Raw genomic sequence first — 18,162 nt, forward strand, 5'->3', positions numbered from 1 at the left:
AGGGTAATGGGGAGGAGACAGTAGGTCGGGGATACAAATATATAACACTGACAGACGGGTACAGAGGGGAGCGGACCCTGCCCTCGGTGGCTCACAGTCTACAGGGTAATGGGGAGGAGACAGTAGGTCGGGGATACAAATATATAACACTGACAGACGGGTGCAGAGGGGAGCGGACCCTGCCCTCGGGGGCTCACAGTCTACAGGGTAATGGGGAGGAGACAGTAGGTCGGGGATACAAATATATAACACTGACAGACGGGTACAGAGGAGAGCGGACCCTGCCCTCGGGGGCTTACAGTCTACAGGGTAATGGGGAGGAGACAGTAGGGCGGGGATACAAATATATAACACTGACAGACGGGTACAGAGGGGAGCGGACCCTGCCCTCGGGGACTTAGGGTACTTCTCACATAGCGATATCGCTGCTGTGTCACGGTTTTTGTGACGTACCAGTGACCTCATTAGCGATCTCGCTGTGTGTGACACTAAGCAGCGACCTGGCCCCTGCTGTGAAATCGCTGATCGTTACACACTGCTCTGGTTCTTTTTTTGCACGTTGCTCTCCTGCTGTGAAGAACACATCGCTGTGTTTGAAAGCGAGAGAGCAACGATCTGAATGTGCAGGGAGCCGGCTTCTGACAGCTGCGGATGCTGGTAACCAAGGTACACATCGGGTAACCAAGCAAAGCGCTTTGCTTGGATACCCGATATGTACCTTGGTTACCAGCGTCCGCAGCTGCTAGACACCAGCTCCCTGAACACGTAGCCAAGGTACACATGGGGTAACCATGCAAAGCGATTTGCTTAGTAACCCGATGTGTTCTATGGTTACCAAGTACAGTGTCGTTACACAGGTCGCTGGTGGCTGATCTCTGATCGCTGTGGAGATCTGCCTGACTGACTGCTCACCAGTGACGCGCCAGCGATCCCTGACAGGTCAGATCGCTGGTGGGATCGCTGGAGCGTCGCTGAGTGTGACGGTACCCTTACAGTCTACAGAGTAATGAGGGTGGGGGTGATAGAAGGTCAAGGGTACAAACATAATCAACTTTACAAATCAATACGTAGAATTAGGCCATGTTGGACATTGGCGACAATGAAAGAAAAAATCTTTTGTACCCGAGTCCCCTGCGTTTTAGGTGTAAAAATTGTATTTCTGCATTTACCATAAATTCCTCTCTCATTGAATACATTGGAGGACACCGGAGGATGATGTGGATTACACTGCACTGTTCTCTCCGCCTCTAAGGTGGGACGACGGGGGGCAATTACACCCAGCGCCGATAGCCACAAGCTGTGTATGAGAAACAAAGATTAACAATACACAACAGATATCCCTGTGAGATCCCCCCAACATGCAACATGGACCCCTGCCAAGCAAGCCCTCCCAAAGCGCAGCGTCACCCTCTGCCTAGTGTGAGCCCCCACAACGTGCAGAGTCGCCCCCCTGCGAGTCCCCCAACATGCAGTGTCACCCCCTGCCCAGTTCGAGCCCCCCCCCAACGTGCATCGCTCTCTTCCCAGTACGAGTCCCCCCCCACAACATGCAGCCTCTCCCCTGTGAGACCCCACAACGTGCAACATGGCCCATTGCCCAGAGCGAGAAACACCCACCCCCTCAAACGTGCGGAATTACTCTATGGCAACTGCAAGCCCCCCAAACTGTTCCACATTGCCTCCTGCAATCCTCCTGCCTAGTGTAACCCCCACATTCCTTATGAAAGCCTCCACAGTATCTGCTCGGTGTTATCACCCCCATATCCCCCCTTCCTTACAGAAGCCTCCACAGCCCCTCTCCCTGCCCTGTGTAGCCCCCCATATCCCCCTCCTTATAGAAGCCTCCACAGCCTCTCCCCCTGCCCTGTGTAGCCCCCCATATCCCCCTCCTTATAGAAGCCTCCACAGCCCCTCCCCCTGCCCTGTGTAGCCCCCCATATCCCCCTCCTTATAGAAGCCTCCACAGCCCCTCCCCCTGCCCTGTGTAGCCCCCCATATCCCCTCCTTATAGAAGCCTCCACAGCCCCTCCCCCTGCCCTGTGTAGCCCCCCCATATCCCCCTCCTTATAGAAGCCTCCACAGCCTCTCCCCCTGCCCTGTGTAGCCCCCCATATCCCCCTCCTTATAGAAGCCTCCACAGCCTCTCCCCCTGCCCTGTGTAGCCCCCCATATCCCCCTCCTTATAGAAGCCTCCACAGCCCCTCCCCCTGCCCTGTGTAGCCCCCCATATCCCCTCCTTATAGAAGCCTCCACAGCCCCTCCCCCTGCCCTGTGTAGCCCCCCCATATCCCCTCCTTATAGAAGCCTCCACAGCCCCTCCCCCTGCCCTGTGTAGCCCCCATATCCCCCTCCTTATAGAAGCCTCCACAGCCCCTCCCCCTGCCCTGTGTAGCCCCCCATATCCCCTCCTTATAGAAGCCTCCACAGCCCCTCCCCCTGCCCTGTGTAGCCCCCCCATATCCCCCTCCTTATAGAAGCCTCCACAGCCCCTCCCCCTGCCCTGTGTAGCCCCCCATATCCCCTCCTTATAGAAGCCTCCACAGCCCCTCCCCCTGCCCTGTGTAGCCCCCCCATATCCCCCTCTTTATAGAAGCCTCCACAGCCTCTCCCCCTGCCCTGTGTAGCCCCCCATATCCCCCTCCTTATAGAAGCCTCCACAGCCTCTCCCCCTGCCCTGTGTAGCCCCCCATATCCCCTCCTTATAGAAGCCGCCACAGCCCCGCCCACAGCTCTGCCCCGCCCACAGCTCTGCCCCGCCTCTTCCGGTTACGTCACCCTCCTCAGGAAATCAGAGAGCGGAGGAGCCGGAGCCCCTCAGCACAGGACGCGGCCCCCGCTGCCTGCCCCGGGAAACCCCGCACATCCCCTCCGCTACATCCCAGCAGAAGAAGCGGCCTCATTGCTGCAGCTGTGAGTGTCCCCGGCTCCTCTGTGCAGGGGCAGCGCGGGCTGTAGAGACGGGGACTCCTCTGTGACCTGTGGGGGGAGCGCGGCCATCACTGAGGGGTCCCGGAGTGTGTGTGACCTGTGGGGGGTCATCACTGAGGGGTCCCAGAGTGTGTGTGACCTGTGGGGGGACATCACTGAGGGGTCCCGGAGTGTGTGTGACCTGTGGGGGGCCATCACTGAGGGGTCCCGGAGTGTGTGTGACCTGTGGGGGGAGCGCGGCCATCACTGAGGGGTCCCGGAGTGTGTGTGACCTGTGGGGGGGACATCACTGAGGGGTCCCGGAGTGTGTGTGACCTGTGGGGGGCCATCACTGAGGGGTCCCGGAGTGTGTGTGACCTGTGGGGGGTCATCACTGAGGGGTCCCGGAGTGTGTGTGACCTGTGGGGGGTCATCACTGAGGGGTCCCGGAGTGTGTGTGACCTGTGGGGGGCCATCACTGAGGGGTCCCGGAGTGTGTGTGACCTGTGGGGGGTCATCACTGAGAGGTCCCGGAGTGTGTGTGACCTGTGGGGGGTCATCACTGAGGGGTCCCGGAGTGTGTGTGACCTGTGGGGGGACATCACTGAGGGGTCCCGGAGTGTGTGTGACCTGTGGGGGGTCATCACTGAGAGGTCCCGGAGTGTGTGTGACCTGTGGGGGGTCATCACTGAGGGGTCCCGGAGTGTGTGTGACCTGTGGGGCGCCATCACTGAGGGGTCCCGGAGTGTGTGTGACCTGTGGGGGGCCATCACTGAGGGGTCCCGGAGTGTGTGTGACCTGTGGGGGGTCATCACTGAGGGGTCCCGGAGTGTGTGTGACCTGTGGGGGGTCATCACTGAGGGGTCCCGGAGTGTGTGTGACCTGTGGGGGGTCATCACTGAGGGGTCCCGGAGTGTGTGTGACCTGTGGGAGGACATCACTGAGGGGTCCCGGAGTGTGTGTGACCTGTGGGGGGTCATCACTGAGGGGTCCCGGAGTGTGTGTGACCTGTGGGGGGTCATCACTGAGGGGTCCCGGAGTGTGTGTTACCTGTGGGGGGTCATCACTGAGGGGTCCCGGAGTGTGTGTGACCTGTGGGGGGTCATCACTGAGGGGTCCCGGAGTGTGTGACCTGTGGGGGGAGCGCGGCCATCACTGAGGGGTCCCGGAGTGTGTGTGACCTGTGGGGGGCCATCACTGAGGGGTCCCGGAGTGTGTGTGACCTGTGGGGGGACATCACTGAGGGGTCCCGGAGTGTGTGTGTGACCTGTGGGGGGTCATCACTGAGGGGTCCCGGAGTGTGTGTGACCTGTGGGGGGAGCGCGGCCATCACTGAGGGGTCCCGGAGTGTGTGTGACCTGTGGGGGGAGCGCGGCCATCACTGAGGGGTCCCGGAGTGTGTGTGACCTGTGGGGGGAGCGCGGCCATCACTGAGGGGTTCCGGAGTGTGTGTGACCTGTGGGGGGAGCGCGGCCATCACTGAGGGGTCCCGGAGTGTGTGTGACCTGTGGGGGGTCATCACTGAGGGGTCCCGGAGTGTGTGTGACCTGTGGGGGGAGCGCGGCCATCACTGAGGGGTCCCGGAGTGTGTGTGACCTGTGGGGGGCCATCACTGAGGGGTCCCGGAGTGTGTGTGACCTGTGGGGGGGACATCACTGAGGGGTCCCGGAGTGTGTGTGTGACCTGTGGGGGGTCATCACTGAGGGGTCCCGGAGTGTGTGTGACCTGTGGGGGGAGCGCGGCCATCACTGAGGGGTCCCGGAGTGTGTGTGACCTGTGGGGGGCCATCACTGAGGGGTCCCGGAGTGTGTGTGACCTGTGGGGGGAGCGCAACCATCACTGAGGGGTCCCGGAGTGTGTGTGACCTGTGGGGGGAGCGCAACCATCACTGAGGGGTCCCGGAGTGTGTGTGACCTGTGGGGGGAGCGCAACCATCACTGAGGGGTCCCGGAGTGTGTGTGACCTGTGGGGGGAGCGCGGCCATCACTGAGGGGTCCCGGAGTGTGTGTGACCTGTGGGGCGTCATCACTGAGGGGTCCCGGAGTGTGTGTGACCTGTGGGGGGTCATCACTGAGGGGTCCCGGAGTGTGTGTGACCTGTGGGGGGTCATCACTGAGGGGTCCCGGAGTGTGTGTGACCTGTGGGGGGAGCGCGGCCATCACTGAGGGGTCCCGGAGTGTGTGTGACCTGTGGGGGGCCATCACTGAGGGGTCCCGGAGTGTGTGACCTGTGGGGGGACATCACTGAGGGGTCCCGGAGTGTGTGTGTGACCTGTGGGGGGTCATCACTGAGGGGTCCCGGAGTGTGTGTGACCTGTGGGGGGAGCGCGGCCATCACTGAGGGGTCCCGGAGTGTGTGTGACCTGTGGGGGGCCATCACTGAGGGGTCCCGGAGTGTGTGTGACCTGTGGGGGGACATCACTGAGGGGTCCCGGAGTGTGTGTGACCTGTGGGGGGGAGCGCGGCCATCACTGAGGGGTCCCGGAGTGTGTGTGACCTGTGGGGGGCCATCACTGAGGGGTCCCGGAGTGTGTGTGACCTGTGGGGGGTCATCACTGAGGGGTCCCGGAGTGTGTGTGACCTGTGGGGGGTCATCACTGAGGGGTCCCGGAGTGTGTGTGACCTGTGAGGGGACATCACTGAGGGGTCCCGGAGTGTGTGTGACCTGTGGGGGGTCATCACTGAGGGGTCCCGGAGTGTGTGTGACCTGTGGGGGGACATCACTGAGGGGTCCCGGAGTGTGTGTGACCTGTGGGGGGTCATCACTGAGGGGTCCCGGAGTGTGTGTGACCTGTGGGGGGTCATCACTGAGGGGTCCCGGAGTGTGTGTGACCTGTGGGGGGTCATCACTGAGGGGTCCCAGAGTGTGTGTGACCTGTGGGGGGGTCATCACTGAGGGGTCCCAGAGTGTGTGTGACCTGTGGGGGGAGCGCGGCCATCACTGAGGGGTCCCGGAGTGTGTGTGACCTGTGGGGGGGCCATCACTGAGGGGTCCCAGAGTGTGTGTGACCTGTGGGGGCCATCACTGAGGGGTCCCGGAGTGTGTGTGACCTGTGGGGGGCCATCACTGAGGGGTCCCGGAGTGTGTGTGACCTGTGGGGGGTCATCACTGAGGGGTCCCGGAGTGTGTGTGACCTGTGGGGGGTCATCACTGAGGGGTCCCGGAGTGTGTGTGACCTGTGGGGGGAGCGCGGCCATCACTGAGGGGTCCCGGAGTGTGTGTGACCTGTGGGGGGGTCATCACTGAGGGGTCCCGGAGTGTGTGTGACCTTCTCTGAGTCTGCGTCTGTTTTCCTCGTATTCGGAAGCTTTTGTGCAGGAATCAGACCCCGGGGATTTCATAACAAAACGTTATTTCCTCATTGTCACCAGTTTCATGGTATTCAGCATCTTCTCCTCACTACGATACTCTCCACTATAAAGACCCACTATGGAGGGTGCAACGACAGACCCCGCACTACACATGGGGGGGGGGGGAGAGCGACAGACCCCGCACTACACATGGGGGAGAGAGAGCGACAGACCCCACACTACACATGGGGGAGAGAGAGCGACAGACCCCACACTACACATGGGGGAGAGAGAGAGTGACAGACCCCGCACTACACATGAGGGGGAGAGAGAGCGACAGACCCCTCACTACACATGAGGGAGAGAGAGCGACAGACCCCTCACTACACATGAGGGAGAGAGAGCGACAGACCCCTCACTACACATGAGGGAGAGAGAGCGACAGACCCCGCACTACACATGAGGGAGAGAGAGAGCGACAGACCCCGCACTACACATGAGGGAGAGAGAGAGCGACAGACCCCGCACTACACATGGGGGAGAGAGAGCGACAGACCCCGCACTACACATGGGGGAGAGAGCGACAGACCCCGCACTACACATGGGGGAGAGAGAGCGACAGACCCCGCACTACACATGGGGGAGAGAGAGCGACAGACCCCGCACTACACATGGGGGAGAGAGAGAGTGACAGACCCCGCACTACACATGAGGGGGAGAGAGAGCGACAGACCCCTCACTACACATGAGGGAGAGAGAGCGACAGACCCCTCACTACACATGAGGGAGAGAGAGCGACAGACCCCTCACTACACATGAGGGAGAGAGAGCGACAGACCCCTCACTACACATGAGGGAGAGAGAGAGCGACAGACCCCGCACTACACATGAGGGAGAGAGAGAGCGACAGACCCCGCACTACACATGGGGGAGAGAGAGCGACAGACCCCGCACTACACATGGGGGAGAGAGCGACAGACCCCGCACTACACATGGGGGAGAGAGAGCGACAGACCCCGCACTACACATGGGGGAGAGAGAGCGACAGACCCCGCACTACACATGGGGGAGAGAGAGCGACAGACCCCGCACTACACATGGGAGGGGGAGAGAGCGACAGACCCCTCACTACACATGGGGGGGGGAGAGAGCGACAGACCCCGCACTACACATGAGGGAGAGAGAGAGCGACAGACCCCGCACTACACATGGGGGAGAGAGAGCGACAGACCCCGCACTACACATGGGGGAGAGAGCGACAGACCCCGCACTACACATGGGGGAGAGAGAGCGACAGACCCCGCACTACACATGGGGGAGAGAGAGCGACAGACCCCGCACTACACATGGGGGAGAGAGAGCGACAGACCCCGCACTACACATGGGGGAGAGAGAGCGACAGACCCCGCACTACACATGGGGGAGAGAGAGCGACAGACCCCGCACTACACATGGGGGGGGGAGAGAGCGACAGACCCCTCACTATACATGGGGGGGGAGAGAGCGACAGACCCCGCACTACACATGGGGGAGAGAGAGACAGACCCCGCACTACACATGAGGGAGAGAGAGCGACAGACCCCTCACTACACATGGGGGGGAGAGAGCGACAGACCCCGCACTACACATGGGGGAGAGAGAGACAGACCCCGCACTACACATGAGGGAGAGAGAGCGACAGACCCCGCACTACACATGAGGGAGAGAGAGCGACAGACCCCGCACTACACATGAGGGAGAGAGAGCGACAGACCCCGCACTACACATGAGGGAGAGAGAGCGTCAGACCCCGCACTACACATGGGGGAGAGAGAGCGACAGACCCCGCACTACACATGGGGGAGAGAGAGCGACAGACCCCGCACTACACATGGGGGAGAGAGAGCGACAGACCCCGCACTACACATGGGGGAGAGAGAGCGACAGACCCCGCACTACACATGGGGGAGAGAGAGCGACAGACCCCGCACTACACATGGGGGAGAGAGAGCGACAGACCCCGCACTACACATGGGGGAGAGAGAGCGACAGACCCCGCACTACACATGGGGGAGAGAGAGCGACAGACCCCGCACTACACATGGGGGAGAGAGGGACAGACCCCGCACTACACATGGGGGAGAGAGAGAGCGACAGACCCCGCACTACACATGGAGAGAGAGCGACAGACCCCGCAGTACACATGAGGGAGAGAGCGACAGACCCCGCACTACACATGAGGGAGAGAGCGACAGACCCCGCACTACACATGGGGGAGAGAGCGCGACAGACCCCGCACTACACATGGGGGAGAGAGCGACAGACCCCGCACTACACATGAGGGGAGAGAGAGCGACAGACCCCGCACTGCACATGGGGGAGAGAGCGACAGACCCCGCACTGCACATGGGGGAGAGAGCGATAGACCCCGCACTGCACATGGGGGAGAGAGCGACAGACCCCGCACTACACATGAGGGGGGGGAGAGACAGACCCCGCACTACACATGGGGGAGAGAGCGACAGACCCCGCACTAGACATGGGGGAGAGAAAGCCACAGACCCCGCACAGTGAATAAACCAATCCTGACAGACGGGTACAGAGGAGAGCGGACCCTGCCCTCAGGGGCTCACAGTCTACAGGGGAATGGGGAGGAGACAGTAGGGCGGGGATGCATGTGTATAACACTGACAGACGGGTACAGAGGGGAGCGGACCCTGCCCTCGGGGGCTCACAGTCTACAGGGTAATGGGGAGGAGACAGTAGGTCAGGGATACAAATATATAACACTGACAGACGGGTACAGAGGGGAGCGGACCCTGCCCTCGGGGGCTCACAGTCTACAGGGTAATGGGGAGGAGACAGAAGGTCGGGGATACAAATATATAACACTGACAGACGAGAACAGAGGGGAGCGGACCCTGCCCTTGTTGAGGATAAGGGCTCATTCACACGACCGTTTGTCCTGGTCAGTTCCTGTTTTTTTGTGGACCCATGGACAGGACCATCTTTTCAATGTCTTTTGTGTAGGATCTGATGGCACATGGAAGAACTTCCATGTGCATCCGATCCTACAAAAAAACACATCGGATGCCGTATGTCCGTTCTGTTATTATGGAGCATGTCTTATTCTGTTCTGTAATAACGGACCGTGACTCAATACAAGTCAATGGGCCCGCCAAATCCCCGGAAGCCGCATGGAAGCGCTTCCGTGTGACCTTCGTCGGGTGCCCGTGCAGTCTGTGTCCTGCTCCCTGCCAGCCCCGCAGCTGCTCGCACTGCAGTGTGTCAGTGTCTGCCTGCCCTGCAGTATCAGCAGCTTCTCACATTGCAGTGCGTGCAGCCGCGGGGATGACGAGCGTTGCTGTCAGAAGGTTAGATGAGATCATTACCTGCGGTGACGATCTCCTGCTCTTCCGACGTCAGCGCTTGTCACTGCCGTCTATGTCCGCCGCGTTTTCACGTCACGTCTCGCGGGTGGCCCGATACTGTCACTAGCGGTGACATCACAGGCTCCCGCAATTCTTCGCTGTGAACACAGCGGGCATAGAAGTCAGTGACAGCGTGACGTCAGGAGAGCAGGAGATCGTCACAGCAGGTAATGATCTCATCTAACCTCCTGACAGCAGCGCTCGTCATCCCCTGCAGTGACCTGGGCTGACCTATTGATGTTAGCTCAGGTCACTGCATTACTCTCCCAGCCAATGGGGAATGTTCTTCATTAACTGGGACATTGACTATGGTATGGATCGTCGTGGGATCCCCTTATTGGATTACGCCGGACCCGGATTTGATTGTTCTTGTCAATAAATTGGTGAAAGAGGCAATGTTTTGGGGAGTGGTTTTTTTTTTTTCAAATAAAACTTTTTTTGTTGTCTATTTTTTTTTATTACTGACTGGGTTGGTGATGTCGGGTACTTGATAGACGCGTGACATCACTAACACCAGGGCTTGATGCCAGATGACATTACACATCTGGCATCAACCCCATATATTACCCCGTTTGCCACCGCACCAGGGCAACGGGTTGAGTTGGGGCGGAGCACCAGGATTGGCACATCTAATGGATGCGCCACTTCTGGGGCTGCTGCAGCCTGCTATTTTTAGACTGGGGAGTGTCTAATAACAGTGGACCTCCCTAGTCTGAGAATACCAGACCACAGCTGTCTGCTTTACCTTGGCTGGTGATCCAATTTGGGGGGGAACCCCGTGTTTTTTGTTTTAAATTATTTATTTAATGTAATATAACAGCGTGGGGTGCCCTCTGTTTTGGATTATCAGCCAAGGTAAAGCTGCCAGCTGTGGTTTGCAGGCTGCAGCCGTCTGCTTTACCCTAGCTGGCTACAAAAGATGGGGGGACCTCACGTGTTTTGGTTTTTTTTTTATTATTTATTTTTTTGGCTAAATACAAGGCTAAAAGCCTGTCACACACACAGATAAATCTTTGGCAGATCTGTGGTTGCAGTGAGATCATGGACATATTGTTCCATTTGTACACAGCCACAAACCTGGCACCGATTGTCCACAATTTCACTGCAACCACAGATCTGCCAAAGATTTATCTCTGTGTGTGACAGGGCCTTAAGCACCCTTTAGTGCCACATGAAAGTCACTAAAGGGTGCCAGCTTAGAATATGCAGGGGGGTGGGACATTATATATGTCTTTCTCATCTATTCATCTATCCATTATCTATCTATCCCTCCATTCATTCATTCATCCCTCTATCTCTCTGTCTCTATCTCTATCTATCCATCTCTATATCTACGCATCTATTTATCTTCCTTGCTACTTCCGTTTTTTGCGGTCCGCAAAAAAAAAAACGGATGACACACGGACCGTATACGGAACGGATGCCACACGGACGCATCCGTGAAAAACACGAACCGTTTTTGCGGACCGCAAAAACGGATCGGTCGTGTGAATGTAGCCTAAGAATTAAGTAACCAAAAATTCTTAATTCAGCCATTTCATAGACTCAGGTATATACAATATTTTTCGGATTATAAGACACACTTTTCCTCCCAAAAATATAGGAGGAAAATGAGGGGTGCGTCTTAAAATCCGAATATAGCTTACCGGGGAGCTGTCTGTGCAGCTCTTCGTGCGGGCGACCGGGTGCGTATTGCTGCGTGCAGGCGGCCGGGTGCGTGCCCTTGCGTGTGGGCGGCCGGGTGCGTGCCCCTGCGTGCGGGCGGCCGGGTGCGTGTCCCTGCGTGCGGGTGGGTGTCCTGCTGGCTAACATTCTGGGTGGGTGGGAGGCTGTGCGAACTGCGGTGGCTGGCTGTGCGGTGAGTGTCCCAGTATGTCTGCAGTCCCGGTTTCAAATGATGGCGCTGGGAATCAGTGCATGCCCAGATGGAGCTTTTGGATGAGAGCTCCATCTGCGCACGCACCGCTATGGGGGCCATTATTTGAACCGCAACTGCAGACAGGCTGTGACACTCACTGCACAGTCAGCCACCGCAGTCCACACAGCGACCAGCCCTCCCGCCCAGAGTGGCAGTCCCGGCCTGCTCCACCACTGACCCGCCACTGCTGCTGTCACCACTGACCCGCCGCTGTCACCACTGACCCGCCGCTGCTAGCACAGCCTCTGCCACCTGTGATCCCGCTCCACCAGCGCTGCCACCCCCCCTCTGGTAAGACAAGACCGGAGTATAAGACTGACCCCATTTTTATTTTTTTTACCTTTTTTTTTTATCTCTAAATATGCGGTGCGTCTTATAAAACGAAAAATACGGCAGTTTAGTTGATGTAGCTTAACACATATTTATAAATGCTTTTGTTTCTTACTAACACACATATATATATATATATATTACAGTACAGACCAAAAGTTTGGACACACCTTATCTCTAGAACAACTATTAAGAGGAGACTTTGTGCAGCAGGCCTTCATGGTAAAATAGCTGCAAGGAAACCCCTGCTAAGGACAGGCAACAAGCAGAAAAGGCTTGTTTGGGCTAAAGAACACAAGGAATGGACATCAGACCAAAGCACAGATTTCCACTGGTCTAATGAGTCCAAATTTGAGATCTTTGGATCCAACCACCGTGTCTTTGTAGAAAAGTTGTACGGACGGACTCTACATGCCTAGTTCCCACCGTGAATCATTGAGGAGGAGGTGTGATGCTGCTTTGCTGACACTGTTGGGTATTTATTCAAAATTGAAGGCATACATAACCAGCATGGCTACCACAGCATCTTGCAACGGTGTGCTATTCCATCCGGTTTGCGTTTAGTTGGACCATAATTTATTTCAACAGGACATTGACCCCAAACACACCTCCAGGCTGTGTAAGGGTAAGGGCTATTTGACTAAGAAGAGTGATGTGGTGCTACGCCAGATGACCTGGCCTCCACAGTCACTAGACCTGAACCCAATCGAGATGGTTTGGGGTGAGCTGGACCGCAGAGTGAAGGCAAAAGGGCCAACAAGTGCTAAGCATCTCTGGGAACTCCTTCAAGACTGTTGGAAAACCATTTCCGGTGACTACCTCTTGAAGTTCATCAAGAGAATGCCAAGAGTGTGCAAAGCAGTAATCAAAGCAAAAGGTAGCTACATTGAAGAACCTAGAATATAAGACATATTTTCAGTTGTCTCACACTTTTTTGTTAAGTATTTCATTCCACATGTTTTAATTCATAGTTTTGATGCCTTCAATGTGAATCTACAATTTTTAGATTCATAAAAATAAAGAAAACACTTTTAATGAGGAGATGTGTCCAAACTTTTGGTCTGTACTGTATATGTGTGTGTATACACACACACACACACACACACAGTGATTTTCCTTAATACAATATACTAGCATATGTAACAAAGATGGCTCCTACATCCTGGCCAACGCCCACGAAGATGAGAAACAGGAATTCCCAAAGTTTGGAATAACCAATCCAGCAGAAACTATGCAAATTCCTATACGTCCTGAGTCCAGCCTGTGATATTTGATTGGAATATATGTTGTCTACACCCTTTACTCCTCCCTAGAACTATATAGATTTCTGAACAATAAACTGAGGCAGAATCTCTGGCGTCCGTCATGGAGAAGGTTTATAACTGACTCATAGTCCGTTATTTTATTCTTTCTCGGGTGCACACATGACATTATAATCTGAACACTGCTGTCGGAGCTCAATGGACCCGTTGTAGTCTCACCTCAACACCCTCAGGGGCTTACAGTCTACAGGGTATTGAGGGTGGGGGAGACAAATATATACTGTAACAATCAACTTTACAAATCAATACGTAGAATTAAGCCATGTTGGACATTGACGACAATGAAAAATAAAAAAAAATCTCTTGTACCCGAGTCCCGTTCGTTTTAGGTGTAAAAATTGTATTTCTGCATTTACCATAAATTCCTCTCTCATTGAATACATTGGAGGACACCGGAGGATGATGTGGATTACTCCGCACTGTTCTCTCAGTCTCTAAGGTGGGACGACGAGGAGCAATTACACCCAGTGCCGATTGTTTTTCATATACAGCTTGTGACTAAGATTATAATACACAGAGTTCCCTGTGCGAGCCCCCCCAACGTGCAACACGGCCCCCTGCAAGCCCCCCCTCAACGTGCAACACTGCCTACAGCAAGCTTCCCCCAGCGTGTAACATGGCCCCCTGCCCAGCAAGCCCCCCCCAAAGAGAAGCGTCACACTCTATCTAGTTCGAGCCCCCCCCAACGTGCAGCCTCTCTCCCTGCGAGTCCTACCCAACGTGCAGCATCGTCCCCTGCCCAGTCTAAGCCCCCCAAACGTGAAGCATCACCCACTGCCCAGTGCGAGCCCCCCCAAACTTGTAGCATCACCCCCTGCCCAGTGAGAGCCCCCCAAACATGCAGCGTCGCCTCCTGCCTAGTGTAATCACCAGATTCCTTATAGAAGCCTTCATAGCCTCTCCCTCTGCCCTGTGTAGCCCCCCATATTCCCGTCCATAGCCCCTCCCCCTGCCCTTTGTAGCTCCCCATATCCCCCTCCTTATAGAAGCTTCTCGCCCTGCCCTGTGTAGCCCCCCATATCACCCCTTCCTTATAGAAGCCTCCACAGCCTCTCCCCCTGCCCTGTGTAGCCCCCCATATCCCTCTCCTTATAGAAGCCTCCACAGCCTCTCCCCCTGCCCTGTGTAGCCCCCATATCCCCCTCCTTATAGAAGCCTCCACAGCATCTCCCCCTGCCCTGATATCCCCCTCCTTATAGAAGCCTTCACAGCCCAGCCCCTGCCCTGTGTAGCCCCCCATATCCTCTCCTTATAGAAGCCTCCACAGCCCCTCCCCCTGCCCTGTGTAGCCCCCCATATCCCCTCCTTATAGAAGCCTCCACAGCCCCTCCCCCTGCCCTGTGTAGCCCCCCATATCTCCCTCCTTATAGAAGCCCCCACAGCCCCGTGCTGCAGCTTCAGGCCATTCCCTGTGAGATATACACGAGCTGCAGCCCCAAGAAATGACCGCAGGCAAAATCCAGTCTGAGAGGAAAGTTCTATAAGGCCATTTTCACATCAGCGGTATTCTGCCGGTCGGCAGAAAAACGCAAAACGCATGTTGCCGGATCCGTTGTCAGCTCAATACAAAGTCAATGGACTTGCGGCAACATGCGTTTGCATGCGCCTATGTCAGGATCCGGTGAGTTGCAGTTTTTTACCATGTTGCAAAGCCGCAACATGTAGCATTTTTTGCCTCCGTTCAAAAACTGCAGCTCAGCAGATCCTGTACATTGCGGCAGTAGCTGCAATGTATTTCAGTGGACGCCGGATTCTGGTTTCACACTTGCGGCTGTATGCGGCTGTATGGTTCCTTTTTGCCGTAATAAACATGGTCTGAAACACATAGTTATCTTTTAAAATCTTCATAATCTTTATTTTCAATTAAATTCTATAATATATAATATCTATTTATATATTTATTAAGAAATATATATATTTCTAAATATATATATATATATATATACCGTATGTATTATAATATCTCTATATATCCTATATTTATATTTCACAATATATCATTATTCATCTATCTTTATCTATCTATAGCAAGCTAACAATGTCAGTCAATCTATCTCTGTCAGTCGGTCTCTCCCTCTCGGTCTCTATTCTCTCCCTGTCCATGTCGGTCTATCCCTCACCCCCCCCCCCCTCTCAAATACTAACCGATTTCCGATCACTGGCGCGGCACTGCACGGCGTTCACACTGCTCCGGCGGCTTCTCTTTTGAAAAAAACAGACGCTCATTATTCAATCTCGTATTCCCTGCTTTCCCCGTCCACCGGCGCCTATGATTGTTTGCAGTCTGACACACCCCCACGATGATTGACAGCTGTCTCACTGCAACCAATCACAGATGCCGGTGGGCAGGCCTATATCATGAAGTAAAATAAATAAATTTAAAAAAACGGTGTGCGGCCCCCCCAATTTTGATACCAGCCAGGGTAAAGTCACACAGCTGAAGGCTGTTATTCTCAGGATGGGGAGCTCCACGTTATGGGGAGCCCCCCCCACCCTAAAAATATCAGCCTGGAGCTGCCCAGAATAGCCGCATCCATGAGATGCGACTGTCCCAGGACTTTACCTGGCTCATCCCGAATTGCCCTGGTGCGGTGGCAATTGAGGTAATAAGGAGTTAATGGCAGCAGCCCATAGCTGCCACTAAGTTATGTAAGTTAAGTAAGCTATGGGCTGCTGCCATTAACTCCTAGGTTAATCATGGCAGATGTCTCACCAAGATTCCTTCCATGATTAACCTGTTAGTTAAAGAAAATAAAAACACACATCCAAAAAATCCTTTATTTGTAATAAATGACCAAAAAACAACAACCTCTTTCACCACTTTATTAAAGTCCCCAAATACCCTTCCATGTCCGACCTAATCCACCGAGGTCCCACGATTCTTTCAGCTCTGCTACATCAGAAGCTGACAGAGAGCGGTCACAGAGCACGACTGCTCTCTGTGAGCTCCGCGCAGCGACTGAAGTGAGTCGCGCTATCAGCGATGACGTCACTCAGGTTACCCGCGGCCACAGATCTCAGCGGAAGGACTTCTGCTGTGGCCGCGGGTGACCTCAGTGACGGCACTGCTGATAGCGCCGATCACTTCTGTCACTCGGGAAAATCAGGCCATGCCACACAGCCAGAGCCGCGGGATGACAATGAAGTCGGGTGAAGTTCATCCGACTTCATTCTGATCGTGCGGCTCTGTCTGTGTCTGCTGTCAGCGGCCATTCAGCTCTGCTACATGGCTCTGTCTGTGTCTGCTGTCACCGGCCATGTAGCAGAGCTGAATGGCAGATGACATTAATAAAAACAGATCCGTCAAAAATAAGCCAAAAAACTGCATGCGAACGCAAGTGAATGGTCCGTTTTTATGCTGGATCCGGGAGACGGATCCAGTTAAAAAACATTCAGGTCACTAGCGGTGGCATGCGTTGGAATCCAAAAAAAAAGGATCCAGTAACATGCAGTTTGCGTTTTTTTGCCTACAGGTAAAAAAACGCTGATGTGCAGCTAGCCTACTAATGAGGAAAAGCTTAATCTTCTCCACCTCAGGGTCAGGATCCGTCCGCTCTGCCCCGCCCACAGCTCTGCCCCGCTCACAGCTCTGCCCCGCCCTTTCCGGTGACGTCACCCCCTCAGGAAATCTGTAGGACGTGTCCTCCCCAAGCACAGAGCGGAGAACTACAGATCCCAGCGCTCTGCAGAGACACAGACTCCCTGCTGGGCGGCACCACAAGTCCCAGCCACACTAATGTCACACTGCGCCTGCGCCCCCGCCCCCAGTGCTGGCCACAGAGCAAGTGCAGCGCCACCTACAGGCAGAAGCCGGTAATAAGGGTAAATGCCGGATCCTCTGGAAACGTTTCTCCGAGTTGTTTCCTGTGAAGTTTCCGTTATTTTATCTTCTCATCTTTTCTCCATTCAGATTCCTCCAATAAAGAATCCTCTGAAGAAAAGAGGCAAAATGGTGGCGAGGATCATTCACCTCACCCTGGAGCTCCTCTCCCATCTTACAGGAGAGGTGAGAGGCTGTGACGTCACCACATTACATCATTATCTATGGGGATAACAGAGGATATGACCGAGGAGGTGAGAGGCTCTGATGTCATCACATTACATCATTATCTATGGGAATAACAGAGGATATGACCGGGGAGGTGAGAGGCTCTGATGTCATCACATTACATTATTATCTATGGGGATAACAGAGGATATGACCGGGGAGGTGAGAGGCTCTGATGTCATCACATTACATCATTATCTATGGGAATAACAGAGGATATGACCGGGGAGGTGAGAGGCTCTGATGTCATCACATTACATCATTATCTATGGGGATAACAGAGGATATGACCGGGGAGGTGAGAGGCTCTGATGTCATCACATTACATCATTATCTGGGAATAACAGAGGATATGACCGGGGAGGTGAGAGGCTGTGAGGTCACCACATTACATCATTATCTATGGGGATAACAGAGGATATGACCGGGGAGGTGAGAGGCTCTAATGTCATCACATTACATCTTTATCTGGGAATAACAGAGGATATGACCGGGGAGATGAGAGGCTCTGATGTCATCACATTACATCATTATCTATGGGGATAACAGAGGATATGACCGGGGAGGTGAGAGGCTCTGATGTCATCACATTACATCATTATCTATGGGGATAACAGAGGATATGATCGGGGAGGTGAGAGGCTCTGATCTCATCACATTACATCATTATCTATGGGGATAACAGAGGATATGACCGGGGAGGTGAGAGGTTCTGATGTCACCACTGTGAGGTAGCAGCGTTGCTTGGGCAAAAACGTGAGGCAGCAGCGTGTTCACACCAACAGTCTATTTATTGTTGCAGCATAAATAGATCCAATTTCCCACTGTCAAAGTCTCTTCCGGATCACAGCCGGTGCATATAGACAAATTCTTTGCATCAAAAAGTCTTGTTACCTTAGGACCCCGTTAACCGCAGGGATCTGTGTAAGGTTCTCCT

General features: G+C 54.9%; 3 protein-coding genes across 3 annotated transcripts in view; 2 read left to right on the plus strand and 1 right to left on the minus strand.

Annotated features, from left to right (window-relative positions):
* LOC142258675 (uncharacterized) overlaps nucleotides 1-1,338 on the minus strand; it is a 128,561-nt gene extending 127,223 nt beyond the window's left edge. Inside the window, exon 1 of the mRNA XM_075331301.1 lies at nucleotides 1,170-1,338. Coding sequence (XP_075187416.1) covers nucleotides 1,170-1,196 — 27 coding nt within the window. The 5' untranslated portion in view covers nucleotides 1,197-1,338. The remainder of the gene's footprint in view (nucleotides 1-1,169) is intronic.
* LOC142258673 (uncharacterized) overlaps nucleotides 1-18,162 on the plus strand; it is a 333,416-nt gene that overhangs the window by 28,104 nt on the left and 287,150 nt on the right. The window lies entirely within an intron of this gene.
* The window catches only part of LOC142258671 (uncharacterized), an 81,497-nt gene continuing 66,143 nt past the window's right edge, over nucleotides 2,809-18,162 (plus strand). Inside the window, exons 1-2 of the mRNA XM_075331293.1 lie at nucleotides 2,809-2,910; nucleotides 17,088-17,183. Of these exons, the coding sequence (XP_075187408.1) occupies nucleotides 17,127-17,183 (57 nt within the window). The 5' untranslated portion in view covers nucleotides 2,809-2,910; nucleotides 17,088-17,126. The remainder of the gene's footprint in view (nucleotides 2,911-17,087; nucleotides 17,184-18,162) is intronic.

The sequence above is a fragment of the Anomaloglossus baeobatrachus genome (genome assembly GCF_048569485.1).
Source record: "Anomaloglossus baeobatrachus isolate aAnoBae1 chromosome 1 unlocalized genomic scaffold, aAnoBae1.hap1 SUPER_1_unloc_4, whole genome shotgun sequence".
Taxonomy (NCBI): domain Eukaryota; kingdom Metazoa; phylum Chordata; class Amphibia; order Anura; family Aromobatidae; genus Anomaloglossus; species Anomaloglossus baeobatrachus.